General features: G+C 42.0%; 1 protein-coding gene across 1 annotated transcript in view; it reads right to left on the reverse strand.

The window, feature by feature from the left end:
* DIP2A (DIP2 disco-interacting protein 2 homolog A (Drosophila)) overlaps positions 1 to 23,060 on the reverse strand; it is a 79,430-nt gene extending 56,370 nt beyond the window's left edge. The window contains exons 1-5 of the mRNA XM_011996831.1: positions 22,993 to 23,060; positions 17,229 to 17,348; positions 10,999 to 11,118; positions 9,300 to 9,551; positions 3,793 to 3,921 (exon numbers count right to left, since the gene is read on the reverse strand). Of these exons, the coding sequence (XP_011852221.1) occupies positions 3,793 to 3,921; positions 9,300 to 9,551; positions 10,999 to 11,065 (448 nt within the window). The 5' untranslated portion in view covers positions 11,066 to 11,118; positions 17,229 to 17,348; positions 22,993 to 23,060. The remainder of the gene's footprint in view (positions 1 to 3,792; positions 3,922 to 9,299; positions 9,552 to 10,998; positions 11,119 to 17,228; positions 17,349 to 22,992) is intronic.
* Positions 23,061 to 25,259: the final 2,199 nt, after the last annotated feature.

A 25,259-nucleotide genomic window follows, 5' to 3' on the forward strand; every position in this document is an offset into this window, starting at 1 on the left:
AATTACAGCACTTCGGGGGTCCAAGGTGGGCAGATCACTTGATTTTGAGACCAGCCTGGCCAACATGGCAAAAACCTGTCTCTACTAAAAAATACAAAAATTAGCCAAGGTTGGTGGTGTGCACCTGCAGTAAAGAAAAAAAAAATTAGCCAAGAGTGGTGGCAGTTGCCTGGAGTTCCAGCTACTTGGGAGGCTAAGGCAGGAGAATCGCTCGAAACCAGAAGGCAGAGGTTGCAGTGAGCCAAGATCACACCACTGCACTCCATCCTGGGTGACAGAGCAAGACTCTGACAAAAAAAAAAAAGAAAAAAAGAAAAAAGAAAAGAGAAAAAGCAGAGTTGGAGGATTCCAACTGTATAATTTCAAGAATTTTAAGAAAATCACAGTAGTCATGGCTATACAAGGTGTAAGGACAGATAAATAAGGAAATGGAACAACATACAGAGCCCAGAAATAGACCCTTCCCTCTCCAACATGGTCTACTGATTTTCATTAAAGATGCCAAGGAACTTGGTGGGGAAAGAATGGTCTTTATTATAAATGGTGCTAGAACAAGTGAATAGCCACATACAAAAATGTAAACTTTGATTCATACCTGACACTTATGCTAAAATTAACTCAAAATGAACTATTTAGCTAAATGTAAAAACTAAAACTATAAAATTCTGGAAGAAAATAAAGGAGAAAACATTTGTGACCCTGGGTTAGACAAAAATTTCTTAGGTATGACACAAAAGCACAATCCATTAAAAAATTTGGTAAACTGAATGTCATAAAAATTTAAACCATCTCCTCTTTGAAAGGCACTGTTAAAGCAAGCCAGACTGGGAGAAAATACAAATGATAAACCTCATATGGGATGACTTGTATCTAGAATATATAAACAACCCTCAAAACTCAGTAAGAAAACAAGCACAATTTGGCTGGCCACAGTGGCTCACACTGTAATCCCAGCACTTTGGGAAGCCAAGGCAGGCAGAGATGAGGAGGTCAAGACCAGCCTGGCCAACATGGCAAAACCCTGTCTCTACTAAAAATACAAAAATTAGTCAGGCATGGTGGCACGTGCCTGTAATCCCAGCTACTTGAGAGGCTGAGGCAGGAGAATTGCTTGAACCTGGGAGGTGGAGGTTGCAGTGAGCCAAGATTGCACCACTGCACTCTGCCCGGGTGACAGCGAAACTCCATCTCAAAAAAAAAAAAAAAAAGAAAAAGGAAACAAGCACAATTAAAAAAAAAAAAAGGCAAAAAGTATGAACAGATACTTTCCCTAAAGAGATACACAGATGGGGCCCGGCGCGGTGGCTCAAGCCTGTAATCCCCGCACTTTGGAAGGCTGAGACGGGCAGATCACGAGGTCAGGAGATCGAGACCATCCTGGCTAACACGGTGAAACCCCGTCTCTACTAAAAAATCCAAAAAACTAGCTGGGCTTGGTGGCGGGCGCCTGTAGTCCCAGCTACTCAGGAGGCTGAGGCAGAAGAATGGCATAAACCTGGGAGGCGGAGCTTGCAGTGAGCCGAGATCCGGCCACTGCACTCCAGCCTGGGCAACAGAGCGAGACTCCGTCTCAAAAAAAAAAAAAGATACACAGATGGCAAATAGGTACATGAAAAGATGCTCAACACACCATCAGCCATTAGGGAAGTGCAAATTGAAACGGTAATGAGGTATTTCTACATGCCAATTGGGATGGTTAAAATTTTTTAAGCATAATACCAACTGTTGAAAAGGGTGTGGAGGAATACTCTCACTACTAATAATGAGACTGTAAAATGGTACAATCACTTTGGAAAACAGCGTGACAGTTTCCTAAAAAGTTAAAAATAGGGTGGGCACGGTGGCTCACACCTGTAATCCCAGCACTTTAGGTGGCCAAGGCAGGTGGCTCACTTGAGGCCAGGAGTTTGAGACCAGCCTGCACAACATGGTGAAACCCCATCTCTACTGAAAATGCAAAAATTAACTGGGCATGGTGGCACATGCCTGTAATCTCAGCTACTCGGGAGGGTGAGGCAGGAGAATCGCTTGAACCCAAGATGGGGAGGTTTCAGTGAGCCAAGATCATGCCACCGCACTCTAGCCTGGGCAACAGAGTGAAACTCGGTCTCCAAAACAGGAGTTAAAATACACCTACAATATAATTCAGCCATTCTACTTCCAGGTATTGACCCAAAAGAAATGAAAGTACCCATCTATGCAAGAACTTGTACAAGATTGATTATTCATAGCAGCTTTACTTGTAACAGCCCCAAACTAGAAACAACCTAAATGCACATCAACAGGTGAATAGACAAATTGTGGTGCATCCATCTAATAAAATATTACTCAATGAAAAGGAGTAAACTATTGACACAGAACACGAATGAATCTCAAAATAATTATGGAGAGTGGTAGAAGCCAGATCATAAACGTAAATGCTGTATGATTCCATTTATATAAAATTCTAGAAAATGCAATCTAATCTAAAGTGACAGAAAGTAAATCAGTGGTTCCCTGAAGTGTACGGGGAGAGCCAAAGGATCCAAACAGGGAGGACCACAAAAAAAGGAACACAAGGACACTTTTGGGCATGCTGGATATGGTCACTATCTTGATTGTAGTGATGCTTTCACAGGTGTACCAATGTCCTAAAACTTACAATATTGTACACTTTAATTTTTGTTTATTTTTTTGAGAACAGAGTCTCACTCTATCGCCCAGGCTGGAGTGCAGTGGCATGATCTTAGCTCACTGCAACCTCCGCCTCTCGGGTTCAAGTGAGTCTCCTGCCTCAGTCTCCCGAGTAGCTGGGACTACAGGCGCCCACCACCACACCCGGCTAATTTTTTGTATTTTTAGTAAAGACGGGGTTTCACTGTGTTAGTCAGGCTGGTCTGGATCTCCTGACCTCGGTGATCCACCCACCTCGGTCTCCCAAAGAGCTGGGATTACAGGTGTGAGCCACCGCGCCTGGCCGAAACTGTACACTTTAAATATGTGCAATTCATTATGTCAATTACCCTTTCATTAAACTCTTAATCTTTTAAAATATAAAGAGTAATAAATTCAATTAAAAACATGTCTAACCAATGTACAGCCTGCTTCATGTTGATTCAGTATTTTTCTTCTGCCTCTGGACAAAGAGACGAAAGCCCTCGACAAAATCTGACACCCTGTCTGGGAGTACCAAAATACATGACAGGCCCCAGCTCTGAGCTCCTCTGAATTTTTATTTAAATTATTATTTTGGGGAAAAAAATGACATGATTTTGATAAGACATTGAAGACTATTTCAAAAAGAAATGGTATAAATGAGGACATGATGAAAGTTACACTGACATCTCTGAGCCTGTACGTGGGAAGCCATGACTGCTGCTGTACCAACTTCACAGGCTGCTGAGGATGGAGAGTGTAGGGGCTGTTCTGTCACAGGTGGGTGTGTGCACTTGCACTGACTAAGTCATTCTGTCTGCCACATTGAATCTAAATAAAGAAACTTCCCACAGCTTCTCATTTCCCTACTATATTGCAGATCGAAACTCCTTTTGCATCCTATCTAAATTTGGAAGTCTTTTCCCTCCCCACTCTCCTTGTTCCCCCTCTGACCAATTCCATTGATACTTCCAATTATTTCTCCACCTGATGCTTTCCATAACATTAACTGCACACACTGGTTTCCATTTATCTGTACAGATTAAAACTGATGGTTGGCTTGGGTTTGCTACACTGAATCCATTAAAACTGTGTTCAATACTCGAAGACAAAACCTGTGCTCTGCCGTTTCACAAGGAGAAAGAGAGGCATGCTCACCATCTGCTGTTTCCAGCATGCTCCCGCTGCACCCCCGAGGAACACTTCTCACAGAAGCCACCTGCGGACGCTCAAAGTATGAATGCTCCACGAGGCCCGTGGTGACATCAGGAGGGGCAGAATGCAGATCTGCTTTTGAAAAACACACCCAAAATGAAAGTGGCTGTTAAGTCAAATGAGTATTAAGCTGCTCTTCAAACCCCATTAGTCTAAAGCTCCACTAGCTGAGCTCTAAGTGGGGAGAGTGTGGTATTTTCATCAATTTTGTTTTCTTGGCTGACCAAACGCATTCTAGGACCCTATGAACTCCCAGACACGTTATGTAGACATCTGCGTGCATGTGGGTGGCTCAATACTCAAAGAGATCCAGACTCAGAACCACCATCTTCAGCACACAGACAGGCACAGAGTAAACCTGCCTGTCACAATGGCCTGATGAGATTTCGGTTAGAAATTCCCTCAAGGGGCCAGGCGCGGTGGCTCACGCCTGTAATCCCAGCACTTGGGGAGGCTGACGTAGGCGGATCACCTGAGGTCAGGGGTTCGAGATCGGCCTGGCCAACATGGCGAAACCCCATCTCTACTAAAAACACAAAAATTAGCCGGACGTCGTGGCACATGCCTATAATCCCAGCTACTGGAGAGGTTGAGGCAGGAGAATCGCTTGAACCCAGAAAGCAGAGGTTGCAGTGAGCCGAGATCGCGCCACTGCACTCCAACCTGGGCAACAGAGCGACGAGAGCGAGCGAGAAAGAGAGAAAGAAAGACAGACAAAAAGACAGACAGAAAGAAATAAATTCCCTCAAGGAAGCAGAAACAAATTTGAAATCAATTGTCATTGGTACATTTTTTTGTAACATTATGAAAAACATAGCCAGGCTCATACAAACTACTACAACCCCCAAAAAAGTATGTTGGACACCATACCTTTGCAGTCCTAAAAAAATACAACTACAGAAATTAAAACTTTCCCCACTGCCAGTTAAAATATCTGCAAAACTAAGAGACCACAATCAAGTTCTTTTTTTTTGAGATGGAGTCTCACTTTATCACTGCCCAGACTAGAGTGCAGTGGCACAATCTTGGCTCACTGCAACCTCCGCCTCCTGAGTTCAAGCGATTCTCCTGTCTCAGCACACCAAGTAGCTGGGATTATAGGCATGCGCCACCACACCCGGCCAATTTTTGTATTTTTTGTAGAGATGGGGTTTCATCATGTTGGCCAAGCTGGTCTCAAACTCCTGGACTCAAATGATCCACCCACCTTGGCCTCCTGAAGTCCTGGGATTACAGGTGTGAGCCACCGCACCTGGCCACAATCAAGTTCTTAAAGTAGAATTGGTGTAACATTTAAAAACAGACATTCGATCTGGAACATGTGTAAAAGTCACTCCTTCCATTGTCTGAATGCACATTTTTGTGTTTTATTTCCATGGTACAGTCTATCTGTTCAGAATGCGGCTGACTATAAGTTCCTATAGGAATTATGGTTATAATTGGGTCTACCACTAGGAAAGGCACTGTGTCTTTACAGACATTGTGTTCTATCACAATAATGAATACACAGATGCTTGTCCACTTATAAAAATCAACACTGGGGCCAACGCAGTAGCTCACATCTGTAATCCTAACACCTTGGGAGGTTGAGGCAGGCAGATCAGCTGAGGTCAGGAGCTCGAGAATGGCCTGGCCAACACGGCGAAACCCTGTCTCTACTAAAAATACAAAAATTATCCGGGTGTGGTGGTGCATGCTTGTAATTCCAGCTACTCAGGAGGCTGAGGCAAGAGAATCGTTTGAACCCGGGAGGTGGAGGTTGCAGTGAGCCGAGATTGCACCATTGCACTCCAGCCTGGGGGACAGAGTGAGACCCTGCCTCAAAAAAAAAAAAAAGAAAAAAAAAAAAAGAATCAACATTGGCTGTGCAGCGGCTCACACTTACAATCCCAGCACTTTGGGAGGCTGAGGCAGGAGGATCACTTGAGCCCAGGAATTTGAGACCAGCCTGGGCAACATAGCGAGAGTCCATCTCCTAAAAAAATAAATAAATAGCTGGGCATGGTGGCGGATACCTGTGGTCTCAGCTACTTGGGAGGCTGAGGTGAATGGATCACCGGAGCCCAGGAGTTCCAGGTTACACTGAGCTAGGACCATACCGCTGCACTCTAGCCTGGGCCACAGAGTAAAATCTTATCTCAAAAAAGAAAAAAAAAAAAAATCAGCACTAGTCTCTGTTAGGTAGAGACAACTGGTAATGTTTAATATTTTAACAAAGGTACCTATTAGTATCACTGTGGTATTCCTAGGTACAATGCAAAGCAGTAACTTTTCACTAGGTTTGTATAAAGCTGTGAAGTATATGAAAGCACAAACTCACTATTTGCATAGCAGAATATACCTTCTGAAAAAATCTAAACTGTTAAGATTTTTCACAACCCTTAAAAAAGCCTGATGCAGACCAAATTAGCATTTTAAAGTATGTCTATCAGGAGGTTCTTTTAGTTTAAAAAGAAATTTCCCCACTCTTCCAAATCCAGCAAAAAGAATAAATGATTTTAAAAGTATATAGGGAAAAAAAGGTATACGTGGTATACACACATGTACTACAAGTAGTTTTTAAAATAGCTATACAATGGCTGGGAGCAGTGGCTCATTCCTGTAATCCCAACATTTTGAAAGGCCAAGATAGGAGGATCACTTGAGCCCAGGAGTTCAAGACCAGCCTGGGCAACATAGTAAAAACTCCATCTTTCCAAAAAATTTTTAAAAATTAGCTGGGCATGCTGGCATTTGCCTATAGTCCCAGCTACTCAGGAGGCTAAGGTGGGAGAATTTCTTAAGCCCAGGAGTTCAAGGCTGCAGTGAACTATGATCATGCCACTGGACTCCAGTGTGGGTGACAGAGCAAGACCCTGTCTCTAGGTGGGAAAAAAAAAAAAAGAAAAAAAAACAAACAAACAGCTGCATAAAAATAAACATAAACTACATTCAAAACAAAACTATAATTAGAAGTATTGCTTTTAAAAATAGGTATTTACATTCGTATAAAAATGCTTAATATATTTGATTTCCTTAATCCAAAACTGAAAGTGGTATTTTTAAAAATTATCTTTACCTGATACATTCTACCTCAAATGTTTTACTTAATATATTCTTCTTCTTTTCATGTTTCTTTCCTTAGTTTAAATTGAAGACACATCTAGTGTTAGAAGCTAAAACAAAGGATGATTTCTGTAATAAGACGGAAGTTGACTGTTTTTGAGATTTAGAAATTCAAATTAACTATGCCCAACATTTAGGATGTGGGTAGCTACAATCTGTAGAAAATTGCAATCCTGTAAGCAAGGTATTAAATCAAGTCCAAGTTAAGAACTTTTTAAAAAATTTGTTAGAATTGATCACAAAACATTGACGCTAGGACTAACAGGAAAGGAAGAGATGATTACAGCTGCATTTGCAGGAGTCAGGAGCCGTCTTCCGTCAACACAGGTCATAAACCTACATTCTAAATAATTGCAGCCACGTCCTTTTCAGAGAATGAAAACATCTAATTCAAACACACATCAGAGTTAAATGCTTTGCTTCTAACTGGAAAGCTGAGGGCTGTATGGTTAAACATTCTGAACTGTGGCTAATTTTTCATGCTGAGTAAGCTTTTATTTCTAACCCACCAGGAAACAGTGTTGAGATGACTCAGCAATGGCTAATAAACTCAAGCTACAAATGTTTTGTTTGCTCTCCTGGACCATCTCACCTAGAAAGGAGATTCTGGGAGAAGAAATGAGGTAACAGAACATTTAAAATTACTGTTTTCCTGCCCCTGCCTCAGAATTGGAGTTAACTATGTATTTCTATAAAGTTAAATCACCAATGATGAATAGAGAAGGAAAACAATAGTACAAAAGCTGTTTTCAAGGTATGGACTGTACACCTCCTTGAGGAAAGGTGGGCAGCAGCCTCTGGCCATGGAATACCCAGGAAAGCCACAGAAATATCTGGGCAGGCTGTTTTCCAAAGAGGAGCTTTCTCTGTGGAAAATGCTGCCTTCTGCTGCCCTGGTAGTCTTGGCGTTCCTCTACGAGCTGGAAGCAGTTTAGAGACAGAGCAGGGCACTGCGAGCTTTCATCTGAGACTGACACCTCAGGAGAAGGACACATGTTTAATGGAAACAGATGTATTGACTCAAACAAATAAAAAATGAAGAGCAACAGTGATGCGCCCTATGGAGGATGCTGAGTCAGAAGCTGTGGGCCACTCAACATACCCAACTTTTCCCCAATCCAGCCAAATGACCAAGGTCTTAGAAAAAAGAGCTCAGCACCCATGGGGACCCCAGCACAAACAACAGCATGTCACGGGTGTCACCATTTCAGTTTTGGCAGAAAAGCAACTAAAAGCAAAGAAAATGAATAGGAATCAAGAAAATTGGTATCAGCCCTGGCTTCACCACTTAGGCTGCTGTGCGATCTCAAACAAGTTAAAACCACCGGACTTTTTTTCTTCCTTCCTCATCTGGGAAAAAAAGGAGGGGATTAAGATGAGTCTTCAACAATACTGATTGTATTTTATGGTACTTGTGCAAGAGTGTGTGTGGGTTTCACATGCCAGTTACATACAGTTAACTATGCTGCTGTTTTAGTTAAAAAATAGAATTTCAAAGGATGAAAGGTTTACACTTTTTTCATGTCTAAGATGAATGTAATCCAAGGGATTCTATGATTTGGGAAAGATCCATGCATCCATATGATTAGCTCTGACTGACACCTTTTCACGCCGAAGGCTGTCTAACTTGGTATCTAGAGGAGCGAAAGCCAGACCACACTGCAGTCGTCTACCCCAACCTCAGAATTCCAGCCGTGTACAGAGACAACCAATGGCCCTGCAGCTGTGAACATAGAGCCAAGAGGAAAGGCACAGACAACAGAGAGGCAGCCAGGTCAAGGGTGATGATCACAGCCACCAGCAGGTATGGATGTGTGCTGACCATCTACCCCTGCACCTGCTGTGTGCACCAGCTACCCCTCAAGACCAGGAAGCTGTTATGACACTGAGAAACACTACACCCTTCTGGGGGACTATGAGAAATGCCCCATGCCTCAAAGGACTAGGACTGCCAAATTAAAGAAGTATCAAGAACTACTTTTGTTACCAAAAGGACATTTCCCAGATGAAAAATAAGGTAGGTCTTGATGGGGAAAAAATTTGCAACTGAGCTGTATTGTTCAAAAGGTTATTAGGGATTTAATCTAAATGATGAATTAACCAAATATTATCCCATTTCTTTCAAGTGCAATTATTAAAAGCTCAAAATCAATTTAATGTCTCAGGCAGAAAAAGCCAGCATGGGTTATCTGGGTTGTGTGACCTCAGTCACTTGGAGAGCACTCAGGCCTGCAGCTCAGTCTGCAGGGTGGCGCCCGGCTCAGGTGCCCTCTACCTGCTGCTCTGTCCTGGACACTCCTGACCCCGCTCTGCTGGCACCGGGGCCGCAGTAGCTTGTTACTGACCTATGTGGGTGTGGGCCTCACGGCCTGCGAGAGCAGTGGCAGCGGCGGCCCCCGGCGTGGCTGCAGCACTGGGAGCGGCGGTGGGTCTCCCTCCCGGGTGAGATGAGGTGGAGGATGCAGAGGATGAGGTGGACGAGCCCTGAATGACCCGGTCGAGCCAGGGCTCGACGCTGGAATGGCTCTGGAGCGGAGTGGAGGTGAGTCGCCCGGGTCGCCGTAAAGAGCCCTCATCTTCTGAGGCAGACGACGTGTCTGTGGTTAAAATAACGATGACAGGCATGATATCGGGATGAATCAAGAGGACGGAGTTCCCACTTGCACTGGAGCCTCCCAGGCCTGTGTGCAGCATGCTTCTGTACACCTGGCACAGCTCTGCCCAGACAAAGCCACAGAGTCAGCTCAAAGCTCACCCTCAACCTAGAAGGGCGTGCAAGGAGCCCTACTGTGGGGAAAATGATTCAGAGAGAACTCAGCCACAGGGCACCACACACACTCAGTGAAGACAGCCTCTGATCTCCCAAACGGCTTCGGCATCTACCTCAGTGGGGGTGTCCCGTGAATATCCAGTGCTGCCCTGCATGTCCACAGAGTCAGACGCCCTATCCACACACCAGTCAGCATCACCCGGGGGCGAGCCCGGGCCCAGCCCTACACCTTGGAGGCAATGAGAAGGCCTCCTGGCCTGTGCACGGCCCCAGCAACAACACGGTGGCCACGGGAGAACCGCAGCCCGGTCTACATGCATCCTTTCAGGGGAGTCAGGTGAACTAGCTCTACAAACAACTCCTTCCCCAAGAAAATGGCTTCAGTCAACAAAATTAACTGTACATTAAGGTTTCTTCAAGTCAGCATGAGTGAGTGTTTTATTATGGGTTTTACAATTATTAAAAAATTATTTTAAAATTGGATAGTGTCTATAGCTATGTTTAATAAAAACAATAATTTGACAGTCATTTCTAAGATTTTTTTTCAACAATAAACTTCTTTTAAGCAAGAAAGTGTTACCAAAACCACTAAATCATCTTGTGAATCTGCTGTGTTTGGTTTTATTGTGTAGTATCTCCAAATGCATCAAACTAAAAATGGGTGTCACTATTTTTGTTACTTTACATATACAACAATGCAAGTTCATGAATATGAAGTCATTAGACACTATCAACATCTTGCACAGTTTAAAAGGAAGACTAAAATACATTACTGCTAGAGAGAAAACTCATATAAAAGTTTTCATTTCTAATGGTACCAATAATAAAACAACAAAATCAACCCCAAAACTTTCCAAATAGTCTTACACTGTTGCATGTAAGTCCTGGTTACAACCTGTTAAGTTATAGGTAGTGAGATGAGAATAACTGTAAAATTCTTAATTCAGGAAGCTTTAGCTTAGTGCTTATTTTAGGTTCCTCTTAGTGTTTTAGGTTCCTCTCTTTACTAAAAAACATAAATAGCATCTTAGTGAAAGAAATTAAGATCCACACAAAAAGTCTTATAGAAAGCAAGTACCCATTTGGGTAAGAATACTATGTGCACCATAGATTTTCAGGTAAGGAATATGAGCATATGCAAACATTTTTAATCTCCAAATGTGTCCAATCTATACTACAGGCCAGACGGATATTCCAACTCAATGGGAAGTAAATAGGATAACATCAGGCCTGTGACACCCAAAAAAGCCACTCCTGACATTGTTTATCAGTACCTGGAGGGGTGTAGGTTTCCACAGACGAATGCACAAGGACAGAACGTCTTTTCGAAGGCATAGGCATCTTCCTCTCTTTGTATTTGGCCAAAGCTGCTTGCACGGCTTCAGTGTGGACATCTACACAGGAAGGACAGCAGTGAAAATACTTTTTACAAGACTGGTTATAAAGTAACAAATTAAGTTTCATGTCTTTGTTTTCAGTGGGGGTAAAAGGAATAGAAGCTCTCTCTGTCTATCCCATTTGTTAGTCCTAGATTTCTTTAAATATTCCTTTGTTTGTAGATCTAACTTTGAAATCATGTAAATATTTCCATATTATAAATCAAAACTGAATAAAAGAGAAATCCCCAAAATTGAAAATAAAGCGAAACAAATGAGCCGAAATGTGTATCTTGTTGTTGGTTTAAACCTCGCTTGTTCAACCCCTGGCCCACAGGCCTCATACAGCTCAGGAGGGCTTTGAATGCAGCCTAATACAAATTCGTAAAATTTCTTAAAATGTTATTAGTTTTTTTTGCAATTTTTTCTTAGCTTATCAGCTATCATTAGTGTTAGCGTATTTTATGTGTGGCCCTGGACAATTATTATTCTTCCAACGTGGCCCAAGGAAGCCAAAAGATTGGACAACCCTGGTTTAAACTATTGCAGCTGACTTTAAAACACCGAAGTTAAACTGGTCAACCTCTACTTCCAGAAATATCTAATAAGAACAAAAGTAACTGTACAAAAAATGTTTAACTCTCTCATATTGTTGATAGCAGTGAGGACATTGTCATACAGATCTTTCGTGAGTCCTGTGGGATATGGCAAATGAAAACACTTGATAGTCTGATTCTACCATCCCTAGAGCTTGGACACTCATAAGGGAGAGGAGATACAAATGTAGATGAAAGAAGTAGGCTGGACACAGTGGCTCATGCCAGTAATCCCAGCGCTCTAGGAGGCTAAGGAAGGAGGATCGTTTGAGGCCAGGACCAGCCTGGGCACCAGAGCACGACCACATTTCTGCAAAAAAAAAAAAAAAAAAAGTTTTTTTTTTGAGATGGAGTCTTGCTCTGTCGCCAGGCTGGAATGCAATGGCGTGATCTCAGCTCACTGCAATCTCTGCCTCCCGGGTTCAAACGATTCTCCTGTCTCAGCCTCCCAAGTAGCTGGGATTACAGGCGCCCCCCACCACGTCCAGCTGATTTTTGTATTTTTAGTACAGATGGGGTTTTACTATGTTGGCCAAGCTGGTCTTGAAGTACTGACCTCATGATCTGCCCACCTCCACCTCTCGAAGCGCTGGGATTATAGGCGTAAGCCACCGCGCCTTGCCCAATTTTTTTTTTTAATTAGGCAGGTGCAGTGGCATGCGCCTGTGGTCCCAGCTACTCAGGAAGCTGAAGTTGGAGGACCACTTGAGCCCAGGAGTTCCAAGCTGCGGTAAACTATGACTGTACCACTGCCTCCAGCCTGGGTGACACAGTGAGAACCCAAGAAAGAAAGAGAGAAAAAGAAGGAAAGAAAGGGAAGAAAGGAAGAAAAGAAAGAGAGAGAGAGAGAGAGAGAAAATAGGCACAGTGGCTCATGCCTGTAATCCCAGCTACTGGAGAGGCTGAGGCAGGAGAATTGCTTGAACCCGGGAGGCAGAGGTTGTGGTAAGCCAAGATCGGGCCATTGCACTCCAGCCTGGGAAATGAGTGAAACTCTGTCGAGAAAGAAAGAGAGAGAGAGAGAGAGAGAGAGAAAGAGACAGAAAGAGAGAAGGGGAGAAGGGGAGAACGGGAGGTGAGGAGGGGAGAGGAGGGGAGAAAGGGGGAGGAGGAGAGGAGGAGAGAGAAGAGAGAAAAGAGAAAGAGGGAGGGATGAAGGGAGGGAGGGAGAGAAAGAGATGAAGTACAGACCCTGCAGTTGTGAATCTGAATAGATTATGTCACTACAAACAAATGTGGTATCTTGTCTTTTAAAAGTGTGTCTTACCTCTGTACATTGAAAATGTCTACAAACCACAATCAGCCCAACAGCAATCAGCATCCCTAGTGCCCAGACTGTGCTCTTGAAACACCATCTTCACGTTAAAAAAAAACCTGAGAAATGGCAGATTCTGGAGCAGGGGAAGAAATGCCCAGGATGAGCCTAGAACTTCTTATCCTAACAGCCAACCAGGAAGTGGTCAAACAACTCAAGCCAATTTGAAGAGATTCCCAATGGCGAAGAATGGGACAATCTGAGTATCGATAAGGAGAAATACTAGAATGGACTGAAACATCAAATATGATACTGATAAAAGAAAAGAAGAAAAAGGAAAAGAGGAAACAAAATCAATTGGTTACCACTGGAGGCGGCCAGTGACTCAACCTATTGTTCTGAAAACTAGTAAATAAATGGACAGAATTAAATATTCATCTTGACTTTCCTGTACCAAATTGTAAATAACAGAAGTTTCTCTTTATGGAAATATTCTGGCATTTGAATGAAGAAGGAATGTCAGAATCTAAATTTCACCATTTTGCAGCCCAAAGGAAATCATCAATCTAAGAACTGAGAAAATCACTAGCTTCCAAGCACCACAGCAAAGAGCAAGAGTCAGGCCCAACAGGCCTCTTGGTGGAGGAACAAGGGCTGCTCGTGAGTCTTGTAAACAGCTGAACATTGTAACCTGACTTTCATCAAATCTAGTGAGCTAAAAAGCATGTCAGAGACACCAAGAGGAACCATCAGACAAACATAGCTCAGCTTCTCCTACAAGCTAAGTTTCACAGAGGGTGAAAACACTTACCAACCAACTGCAATGTGAGCTCTTATTTGGATCCTGGGTCCAAATAAACTTGTTCTTTAGAAGCCATATGAACATTGGCTGAATATTTGATATTAAGGAAGTATTTATTGTTAATTATTTTGTGATAATGGCATTATTTCTTAGAAATACAATCTTTTCAGATACAGAGACCAAGACCATTACGACATGAAAATGACAGAGATCAAGAATATTATGACATCTAAATGAAATAACATATCTGAGATTTGCTTTGAAACCATAAGGGAAGGGAAGAAGCAGGTAGAGTACAGATTAATCCAAGCCAGGGCATGGATGACCGAGAATTTCTGGAGCTCGACTATGGGTCCAGGGGAGCTATCATACAAAGATGGCCAGTTTTGTAGACGCTTCAATTTTCCCCAACAAATGTCTGAAAACATTTAAAAATCTCACATTTAAATGGCTTGTAGGGCCAGGTTAAACCTTTTCCTATTCAGGAAAGGTGAAGAATTCACACCTATACATATGATAAAGGAAACTTATGGATATCAAAAGCATAGAACAATTCTAAAAGCTTCCAGAGAAAAAGAGTAAATCACCTTGAAAGATCAAGAAACAGATTGACAGTACTCAGTAGGATCACCAGGCACAAAAAAGCAACAGTTTTGAAGAAAAAAGTGTTAAACCTATAATTTTATATCTAGCCAGATTATCATTTAAAAATGAAGATTTAATAAAAATATTATCAGACATACAAGGTTTGAAAAGCATTTCCACACAAGGACTTAACTGAAAACGCTCACGGAAAAAGGCGCTCACAAAAAGAGAGCAAGAAACAGACTGAGACCCTTGTGACGGATTTGGAAGTTACTATGATTCCCCTGCTTTAAACATTATCGCTCTTAGAAAAAAAGGAAAATAAGTATAGATTAAAAACTACCTAGAACTAAAAATATAGATAATATCAACATGATAGGGTATAACAACAGATCCAAAAATACTCAACAAACCCCAAGTATAACAAAACCAGCCAACGTGCATAATAATCAAATCACTCAATACCAGCATCTTAGTCTGTTCAGCTTCCATAACAAAACCGCATAAACTAAGTGGCTTAAATAACACAAATTTATTTTCTTACTGGAGACTGGATGTCTGAGATCAAGGTGCCTCATGGTTGGTGTCTGGTGAGGGCTCTCTTCTAGGCTTACAGACATCTGCCTTCTAACCATTCTACTCATAGGGTGATGGGGCAGGGCGGGGGCCAGCAAGCTCTAGTGCCTCTTCTTTTTTTTTTTTGAGACAGTCTCACTCAGGCTGGAGTGCAGTGGGGCAATACTGGCTCACTGCAACCTCCACCTCCCAGTTCAAGCTATTCTCATGCCTCAGTCTCCAGAGCACCTGGGACTACCAGCATGTGCCATCACAACTGGCTAATTTTTGTATTTTTAGTGGAGATGGGGTTTTGCCATGTTGGCCAGGCTGGTCTCCACCTGCTTCAGCCTCCCGAAGTGCTGGGATTACAGGTGTGAACTACTGCGCCTGGCCAATGCCTCTTCTTATAAGGGCGCCAATCCCACTGTGAGGGCCCCACTCTCATGATCTCATCTAAACCTAGTTACCTCCCAAAGGACCAAACTCCAAATAGCATCCCACTGGGGTTAGGGCTTCAATATAGGAATTTCAGAGAGGATATAATCGAGTCCACAGAATAGTGATAAAGAGAAAAATCTTAAAAGTGCAAGAAGAAAAAAAGACGCATACAACAGAACACAGATAAGAAACAAAGTTAAAGGACTAACACTACTGATTTTAACATTTATTATTAAGGTACGATCATCAAGAGAACACTGTTTTGCCATAAAAACAGATGAAGAGATCAACAGAACAGAACAGACAGTCCAGAAATAGATGCATGCATTTACGTGCAACTGCTTTTAGAAAAAAGTGCAAAGGGAATTCGCTGGAGAAAGCACAGACTTAAGGAATGGTCCAGGAACAGTTGAATATCTCCATGCAAAAAAACAAACTATGATCCATACCTTGTACTTACACTAAAATTAACTAAAAAAAAAATCACAAACTTAAGGGCACTAAAATGGCACTAAAAAACCTAAAACTATAAAACTTGTACAAGAAAACACAAGAGAGAATCTTTGTAATCTTGGGTTAGGGAAAGATTTCTTAAACACAAGAACAAAAGCACTATCCATTTTTAAAAAATAACTTGGACTTCATCAAGATTAAAAACTTCTGCTCTTCAAAAGATACTTTAAAGAAACACAAAGATAAATCACAGCCTGAGAGAAAATATTGGCAAATCCTATTTATGATAAAAGACCTGTATTCAAAAGATAAAAGAATATACCTAGTATAAACTTCACAAGGGCAGAAACCAGTTTATTAACATCACTTCCACGAGCAGGAAGAGGGTTGGGGAGAAGAGCCAGGACATGTAGAAGATTCGGAGGGACAGAAGGGAGGAGACGTTTCCTAGGACCAGTCTCATGGAAGGCACACGTGTGCATGCATCTGCATCCAGGCCTGAGGACAACAGTGCTCAGTGAAATGCTGAGGGCGGCCATCTCAGGATTCAGAGGTATCAGGTGAATTTTACCTCTGTCCTTAAATTTGGTACTTTTTTTTACATATTTAACACTAAGCACATTATTATTTACATAATCAGAGAAGAAGTTGTTTGCCACATGATAAAGTTTTTTATAAATGTATATCAAATTGGTAAGACATTATCTGGTCAAATATTTCTTAGATTATTTCTTTATACTCCCTGTTGAAAAAACATTGAAAATATTAATCTTCGTTTTCAGTATTCTTAAAACGACAATTATCCCTATTAAAATTTTTTCTGAAAAAGGCCTATCAAAAGAGCTTAAATGTGAAGAAAATATACAATCACACAGTGGTGAAAATATCAAATAGATAACGTGCTCAAGTTATTAATACATAAACTATAATAAAAAAACGTGAATTTTTTTCAATGGCTATTCTGTTAATTCCAGTAAAACATCAGAGACAAATTTAAATATTCATAAAAGCACTGCCAGAGTGGCATAAATTTAATTGGAAGGAAATCTCCAAAATTAAAAAAACACTAAAGCACCTACACCTAGCGGTAAAGCAGATCTGTAAAGCACAAAAATTATTAGTATCAATTTCAAAGTAAAAAGCATACAAAAGTTTTAAAGAAATTATTCTAGTAAGAGAGAGAAGACTTCTCTAGAAAGTTCTGTAGCCATCCCCTAAGAAAATGCCACTAAAGCTACACCATGCATTAAAACAGACCGTGGTTACATGAAGGTTAAATGTTTTTCTTGAAAAAAATATGATGCTGTACATTACTGCTTATGTGAAAATAATTTCTTTGGCAGATATTGTGGCAAAGAAAAAATAACTGAAAGACTTCATGGCGAGAGTCCAAGGGCTCCAGGCCTGCCCACCTTCCCCACTGCCTAGGCTGTGACCCTACCTGACCGGAAGCGCTCATCCCTCGAGGTGGTGGGCCGAGACTTCTGCTGCTTGGGTGCAGCAGCCGTGGTCTGTGAGGGCCCAGGAATTCTATTCTCTGCTTGTAGAGATGGGTCTATTCCTGAAACACAATTTTATGGGAATACCTTGTGTGAACAATTTGCTTTTCCAATTATGAAAAAAATCCATTGAAAACAGCTTACATTTCTCATCTGTTGCATACACTCTACCAAAGAGCCTTTAATCTGGAGTCAGTGATAGACGCATGAATGCTGTGGGTTAAGGGCAACATTCACTTCCATATTCTCCTCTCCCCACATCACCCTGCCCTGCCTCTCATGCACCATCTGCACGAAGGGTGATGATCAAACAGCTGGCCCTGTACCCTTGGCAGCACAGCACATGGCAGCTCACATCAGGGGTGGGAACCGTGGTAGAAAGCCCTCCCAAAGCCCACTTCTGAACTGTGTTTCTAAGTCTGAAATGGCCTGTGCTGTTTGTCCCCAGCATTGTTCTACAGTGTCAGTAAACCCTGAGTGAGAAACAGCTCACCAGACCACCACTGGGGTCCACCACTAGCCCTCTGATAGAAACAGGAAAAAAGTGAAAAGGCAGAGAAGACAAGAGCGAGAGGGGCATTAGAATGATGGCGTCAGGGCACAAAGTGCTCAGAAGCTGGGACCTGCTCAGGCCAGGCCAACTGCCCTTGCTGCACCGCCCACTTGCTCTGCCTCCAAATCAGGACAAATGAAGAGCACACTGTTCTCCACACTCCTTCACCAGGCCCGCCACTCTCCGGGCAGTGGTCCCCTGGCCACAAGACACATTACAGTGAGTGAAGGAATGGGGAGCAATTGTTCAAGTCACTAAACAAAATCCCTGGTATCATTTGAACCAATTTGCTGACATTTGCAAACAGCACAAAGCAAAACCTGCAGCTGTGCTTCAACAAAAATATGCGTTTAGCTTTAGCCTTTGTTTCAAAATGTCTCATAAAATTGGCCAGCAGGAATTCCAGTCCCACTGGCTCCTCCAGCCCTAACCACTCCCTGAAGAGGCAGAGTCCATGCTGCCTCAAACCTGGGCAGGTCAGTGACTGCCCCAACAAGCGCAGTGTGGCAGAAGTGATGCTGGGTGACCTCCAAGGCTGGTGGTGAAAGGCGACACAGCTCTACCTGGCTCTCTGCAACACCACACACCAAGTCTAGAGTGTTAAGCCCCACAGTGGAGGGGCCACATGAGGACAGAGGGAGACACAGGCAGGGCTGGGGAGCCAGGTGCTCGGCAGCAGGAGTCTCCTCACCCCAACAGCCACAGCTGTGACTGAGGAGCCCTCACAGGATGTTGGCCCAGGACTTGAGCACCCAGCTCTGGCTCTGTGGACAGGGACAAGGTAACATTTGAGCTAGGCCTGCACTGCACATTTTTGAGCAGAACAGATGCTGCTGATGTTGTTCAAGTACTATGTACATTTTGGGGTGGTCAGTGCTGTGGAGAATGGGAACACTCTCTACAGAAATTGGTATTAGCCCCTCAAAATGTAAGCATACATACACAGACGTGTGTGTGTGTGTGTGTACAAAACACATATTAAGCAGAGCCCTACTGACTTTGGCTTTTTGTGACTGGATAAAACAACTTTAAAGTTCATAATGGACAATACCAAGTCTTACACCTTACGGATGATAGACAAGCATGCTGTAAAGTGACGTATACACAAATGGACTTCCTTACACTTGTATTCCAAAATATGCGTCCTTTTATTCTTTGAGATAGATTCATCTATTCAACAAAGATACACGACCCAATGTGAAATTACTGGATGAAGGAGTAGATATATTTTTAACTTAACAGATATGAAGAGGTAACTTTCCAAAAAGGTTACAGCAATTCACGCTCTGACAAGCAATGTATGAAAGTGCCATTTCCCCACTCTCTGTCAGCACTAGATGTTATAAAAAGTTCTAGAATTTTGCCAATGTGATAAGAGAAAAATGGTGCCTTTTAATTTGCATTTCCATATCTACCACTGAGGTTGAACAAAATTTAATATTTATTGCCTATCCACATTTCCTGTCCTTTGGATTTCTGTTATGTCACCCAACTAAAGACCCCCACTAAAAGACCAGGAAGCCTCACTCCTTGTCTGCTGTGGACACCCTGAACTGTGTACACACACAGAGCTGTGGCCTGGCGTGTAGCAGCTCAGTCATTCTGAAATGTTCTCATTTCTAGGGAGCCTGTCACACCTGTCCATCTTTTCCTTTCTAGCTTCCAGGTCTCCTATCTTGCCTATGAAGACAATTCCTACTAAAAGGGGTGTTCAAATAGTCTCCTGAATTGTATGTTTTTATAATTAAAAACATATTTAGAACTTTAATTATTCTGAAGTTTATGTTCACTAATGGTGGGCAGGAGGAAGAGGGTTCTTGCCTGCAGAAGGACAGTACCAGCTGTTAACCCTTCCTCCTTCACATCCTCCCAAATCACTTCCGGACTTCTTCTCTTTCACTGACTGAGTTGTGTACTCTGCACACTGACATCCTCCTGTTGTGACTATAAAGCGTACACAATCAGGTTTAGCATCTCAAATGCCAGTCCTTTATCACCAGTGTTCTTTTTCAAAAATTGATGGGCTACTCTCAGAACTTTGCCCCTTCTAATGGGTCATTTCCAATCCTAGGTTTAGGAAAACCTCAGGCCTGGTATTCAGACTGGACTACATTATGTTCACACATTAACTCGGAATCTGCCAGTTTTATAGGATGTATTAAGTTTTTCCAGTTAGGAAACTGATATGTTTCTTCACATATTAGGGTCTTGGTTATTTCTTTCAAATAGATTTTACAATCCTAACATAGGTTCTTTCTTACTAAATGCATTAATAAGCATTTGACAGTTTGTTTTCATTATGAGTAAGATTTTTTCATATTTGAAAACAAGAAATATTGCTACAGAAAAGTCACATATTTGCCTTCTATCTTCATATCTATCAAACCAAAATCACTTGCTAATTCTAACAGTTACATGAGCAGTCACATGAGTTTTTAAGGTATAAAATAATATCACCTATATTTAAAGATGATTATCTTTTGTTCTCTAATATTTATTCTGCTTTGTTTTCCGTCTCACGCATCAGCTGTGACCACCCACATAATGTGTAATAAGAATGGGCTGGCCAGCATTTCTGTTAACTGTTTTGGAATGGAAATGGCTACAGTATCTGATTGTTTAGTTTGATGATTGCTGGTGATTTTGGACAAATGGGCTTTAAAGATATTTTAATAGTTTCCTTCAATCCCAATTTTACTCTGAGTTTTGGATGAATAAATATCAGCACACAAAGAGCCTCATCAATCTTCTTGTTGTTGATCTGTTATAAAATATATCACACCAATAGAGGCAATATAAAGCATGTATACAGTTTAAGAATATTATTAAGAAACAATCAATGTAACCACCACATAGGCTACGAAACAAAACACTCAGTGCCTTAAGGGGTCCCTGTGACCCTCTGCAATCTCACTTCCATGAGGAAATGGTGTGCTGGTTTCTGTGAAAACCATTTCCTTCTCTGTCTGGACTCACCACACAAGGTCCCTAAGTATTAACAGCTCGGTTTGGCGTCTTTTTTTAAGCTTGTACTGGCTATATGCCTTTGTAATTCCTTCCTTCATCCCTACGATGTTTACAAGATTCATTCGTGCTGATGCATGTGGGTCTTTAGCTTTCTGCTGTATGAATTCTGTTGATGGGTATTTGAGTTCTTGGCAGTTTACAGATATAATGAACATTTTTGTACAAGAGAATAAGGTGCAAACAAACAGGAGTTTCTCTAGGGCAAATATGTACCTGAAGAGCTGCTGCACCTCTTCAACTTTACTATGTAATACTAGCTGCCTGCATCCTACCGATCGAATCCTCTCCAACAGGATAGCTGGCTGTGGTTACAATGTGCCTTTCTGTGATTACTAGTGAGGTTAAACATCTTTCCATTTGCTCACTGGCTATTTGGATTTTCTGTTATGAAATAACCTATTTGAATCTTCATCCATTTTTCTACTAGACTTTTTCTTATCATGTTGGGAAACTTTCTGGCTATTAAGTTTAAACTAATTAAATTAAGGGAAAGTGTGGTGGCTCACACCTGTAATCCCAGCACTTTGGAAGGCTGAGGCAGAAAACTCGCTTGAGGCCAGAAGTTCAAGACCAGCCTGGGCAACATAGCAAGATCCCATCTCAATCAATAAGCTGGGTGTGGTGGTGCACACCTGTAATCCCATGTACTCAGGAGGCTGAAGTGAGAGGACTGCTTAAACCCGGGAGTTTGAGATTGCAGTGAGCTATGATCACACCACTGTGCCCCAGCCTGAGCAACAGAGTGAGACCTTGTCTCTTATGTGCTATCATCATACATGGCTGGTGTTTCATATACTGGACAATGCAGTTAGAGAACAGGTCCGTTACTGCAAGAAGCTGTACTCGACAGCACTGCTTGGTACATTCTGGACACTAGTTCTTTTTTTTTTTTTTTTTTTGAGACGAAGTCTCACTCTGTCTCCCAGGCTGGAGTGCAGTGGCATGATCTCAGCTCACTGCAACCTCCACCTCCCAGGTTCAAGCAATTCTCCTGCCTCAGCTTCCTCAGTAGCTGGAACTACAGGTATGCGCCACCCTGCCCGGCTAAGTTTTGTATTTTTTAGTACAGTCGGGGCTTCACTATGTTGGCCAGGTTGGTCTTGAACTCCTGACCTCATGATCCCCCCGCCTCAGCCTCCCAAAGCGCTGGGAATACAGGCGTGACCCACCGCACCTGGCCTCTGGATACTACTTATTTGTGTTACAACTATCTTCTCACACTCTGTAGTTTGTCTTTGCAATCTCTTTATGATGACGTTTGAAAAAAAGAAGTTCTTAATTTTAATGTGGTCCAATTAATCCTTTCCTTTATGGTTCCTGCTTTTTGGCACCTTTAGTGACATCAAAAAATCCTATCTTGAGATGGTGACAATTTTCCTATAAGATTTTCTAAAGGCTTTAAAGATCTTTCACATTTAGGCCGAATACATCTGGAACTGATTTTTGTCTCCAATGTCATGTGCTTTACATATGGACAAAGAACTATGCCAGCACCATGCCTGCCACACCGCTATTCCCATGTGCAAAGTCCACGCACGTATGCATCTGTCTGAGCTGTCCACTCTGTCTTAGTGACAATGGCTTTATAGTAACTCTTCATATCCTTATTGGGCCAATCTTCTCGCCTCATTCTTTTTTGAACATATTTTGGGTCTCTTGACCTTTTATACTTGGATATACATCTCAGAACTAACTTGTTAAGTTACACAGACACACACCCCCCTATTGAAATGATGAATGCACTGAATCTACAAATCAATCTAATGTGGCAAGAACCGGCATCTTTACAATGGATGCTCTAGCCCCAGTAAGGAAATGTGCAGGCTGTTCATAATCATAAAAATAAAATAAATCCTCTTTGGGAATGAGATCTGAGATCTGTATCAAGCCAGAGCTTTAAATTATAATCTATGCCTTTGAATTTTATTATTTAATATTAGACGCATATTTTTCAAGACCAGCCTGGGCAACACAGCGAGACCCTGTCTCCATCAATAATAAACATATACCAGTGTTTAAATTTGGTTTAACATTGCTAACAAATGTTAAACTCTAAAAACAAGTTAAAAATCAAGTCTTATAAAACAATATAATTGCTATGTAACATCTGAGTGTATTGACCTTACCTTGAATAAGCGGTATATAACGTGCAAGCAGCTTTGCCCTTTTCTTTTCATACCCTTTTTGAGTGATGTCACCTAAAACAACAATGGAAAAAAGAATTACATTTCTTCTACAATTGCAAAATTTTAGAATTAAAAATTAATTCATGATTGAAAAACTGGAAACACTAATGTCTTTCCACGAAGTGATAGGACAAATAAACTATGATGGAATCATAGTATCCCATAAAATGGAATACCACTCAGCAGTAAGAAAGGAACAAACTACTGATACACACGGCAATTTGGATAGATCTCACATGCATGCTGCTGACTGAAAGAAGCCAGACCCAAAAGGCTGTATATGGAATCCTCAATTTTTATGACATTCTGGAAAAGATACAACCATAGAATCAGAGACAGATAGTGGTTGCCAGGGTCTGGCAGTGAGGAAAGGACAAGGGAATTTTGAGGGCAGTGAGGAAAGGACAAGGGAATTTTGAGGGTGGTGAGGAAAGGACAAGGGAATTTTGAGGGTGGTGCAGTGAGGAAAGGACAAGGGAATTTTGAGGGTGGTGAGGAAAGGACAAGGGAATTTTGAGGGTGGTGAGGAAAGGACAAGGGAATTTTGAGGGTGGTGAGGAAAGGACAAGGGAATTTTGAGGGTGGTGAGGAAAGGACAAGGGAATTTTGAGGGTGGTGAAACTGCTCTACGTCGGGAGTGTAGTGGTGGTTACATGAGTATATGCACTTGTCAAAAATCTGTACCATTACAGAAGAGTAAGGGTGAATTTTACTGTGTATAAATAATACTTCAAATTTTAAAAATTGTGATCACCATCCCCTGGGAGCTTGCCAAAATCGCAGACTCTGAGGCCACACCCAACTGACAGAATCCAAAACTGCACTTTATTGAGACCCTCCAGTCATTCCTGTGCAGGTTCAAGTTTCACAAGTATTGCAATAAGGGACCCACGGAACACAAGTCCTCCCAGGCCAAGGGGTGTCCTTGGGAAAGGAGGAAAAAAGATGGCTGTTCCAATAAATTATCATAAGGAAAAATAGCCTGAAAACAAATTGAACCACCTAGGAATGAGGTAGGAAACGCACCATCATGGAAACACCTCTTAACCTAAGCACACTATTTGGGTTCCTACACATACCTGGAAGTTCTAAGAGTGGATCTGTGATGCTTTGAAGACTTTATTTAGACCAGAAATATATATTACAATTCTCATGATTAGCCTGTCCTCTGGGTGAACATGGTGGAGTTTTTAGTGTTTTGTAAGACCTTCCTTCTCTCAAAACAAACAAGCAAAGCAGTAAGGCTGCTGTGAATCAAAAGACACAGGCTGATGTCGCTTATCGAGTACACAACTGAGTATTTCCGTTAGATGAATTCCAGGCTGATGTCGCTTATTGAGTACACAACCGAGTATTTCCTTTAGATGAATTTTTTATTGTAGGATTTGTTGTGTGAACACATTGACACCGTTGAATATGTGACATCTAAGTCAAGCCTCAGTGGAAGCCTCTGCGTAGGCATTAATATGCCATCCTACAGAAGAAGAGCCTGAGCCACAGCCTGTGGGCCAAACAGCTGCTCTGGCCCAGAGTCTACCACAACCTCCCCACCTACTCCACCCTGCACTGCACCCAAGCCCTGCCCTCTGCACAGAGCCTCTGCTTTATGAGCTCACTTGGCTCCTCCCACGCCTCTTATGCTTATCTGTCTGTCCTTCCATTTATTTATTCCCTGTGCCCCCACTGTGTTCCATCCCTTCAGACAACTTTTTTTTTGCATTTAGTGTCTTTTAGACATATTTTCTTATAATTTTTTACAGTGTCTTTTGGAAACTTTTTTATAGTGTCTTTTAGAATATATTCTGCAGAACTCATGCTGCTTTGTGTCTGTGTATTTTTAATTGACCTGAATGGCATTATATTATAAATGACTGTTTTCTTCCCTAAGCCTTCCATTTTTAAAACCAACCCTTCCTCAATGCAATGAGCACACCTGATCTACTGCACTGACCTGGGTGCCCCTTGGAAGTACGTCATCCTTGTTCACCCCTCACCCCATCACTGGACACCCCCAGGTCCAGAGCCAGCCACCGCCTACACCAACACGCTCAGTGCTGCAGTGACAATCCTCATCAGGTTCAGGATATAACTGTACAATTTCACTTATTAAGTTTCAACATGCACACAACTTTTTAAGGTTTAGAAGGCAGTAATTTTCAAATGCGCATGTGCATAGGAGAGGCAGGCAATTAACCTGCATCACAGAC

The sequence above is a fragment of the Mandrillus leucophaeus genome, unplaced genomic scaffold (assembly GCF_000951045.1).
Source record: "Mandrillus leucophaeus isolate KB7577 unplaced genomic scaffold, Mleu.le_1.0 Scaffold526, whole genome shotgun sequence".
Lineage (NCBI taxonomy): Eukaryota > Metazoa > Chordata > Mammalia > Primates > Cercopithecidae > Mandrillus > Mandrillus leucophaeus.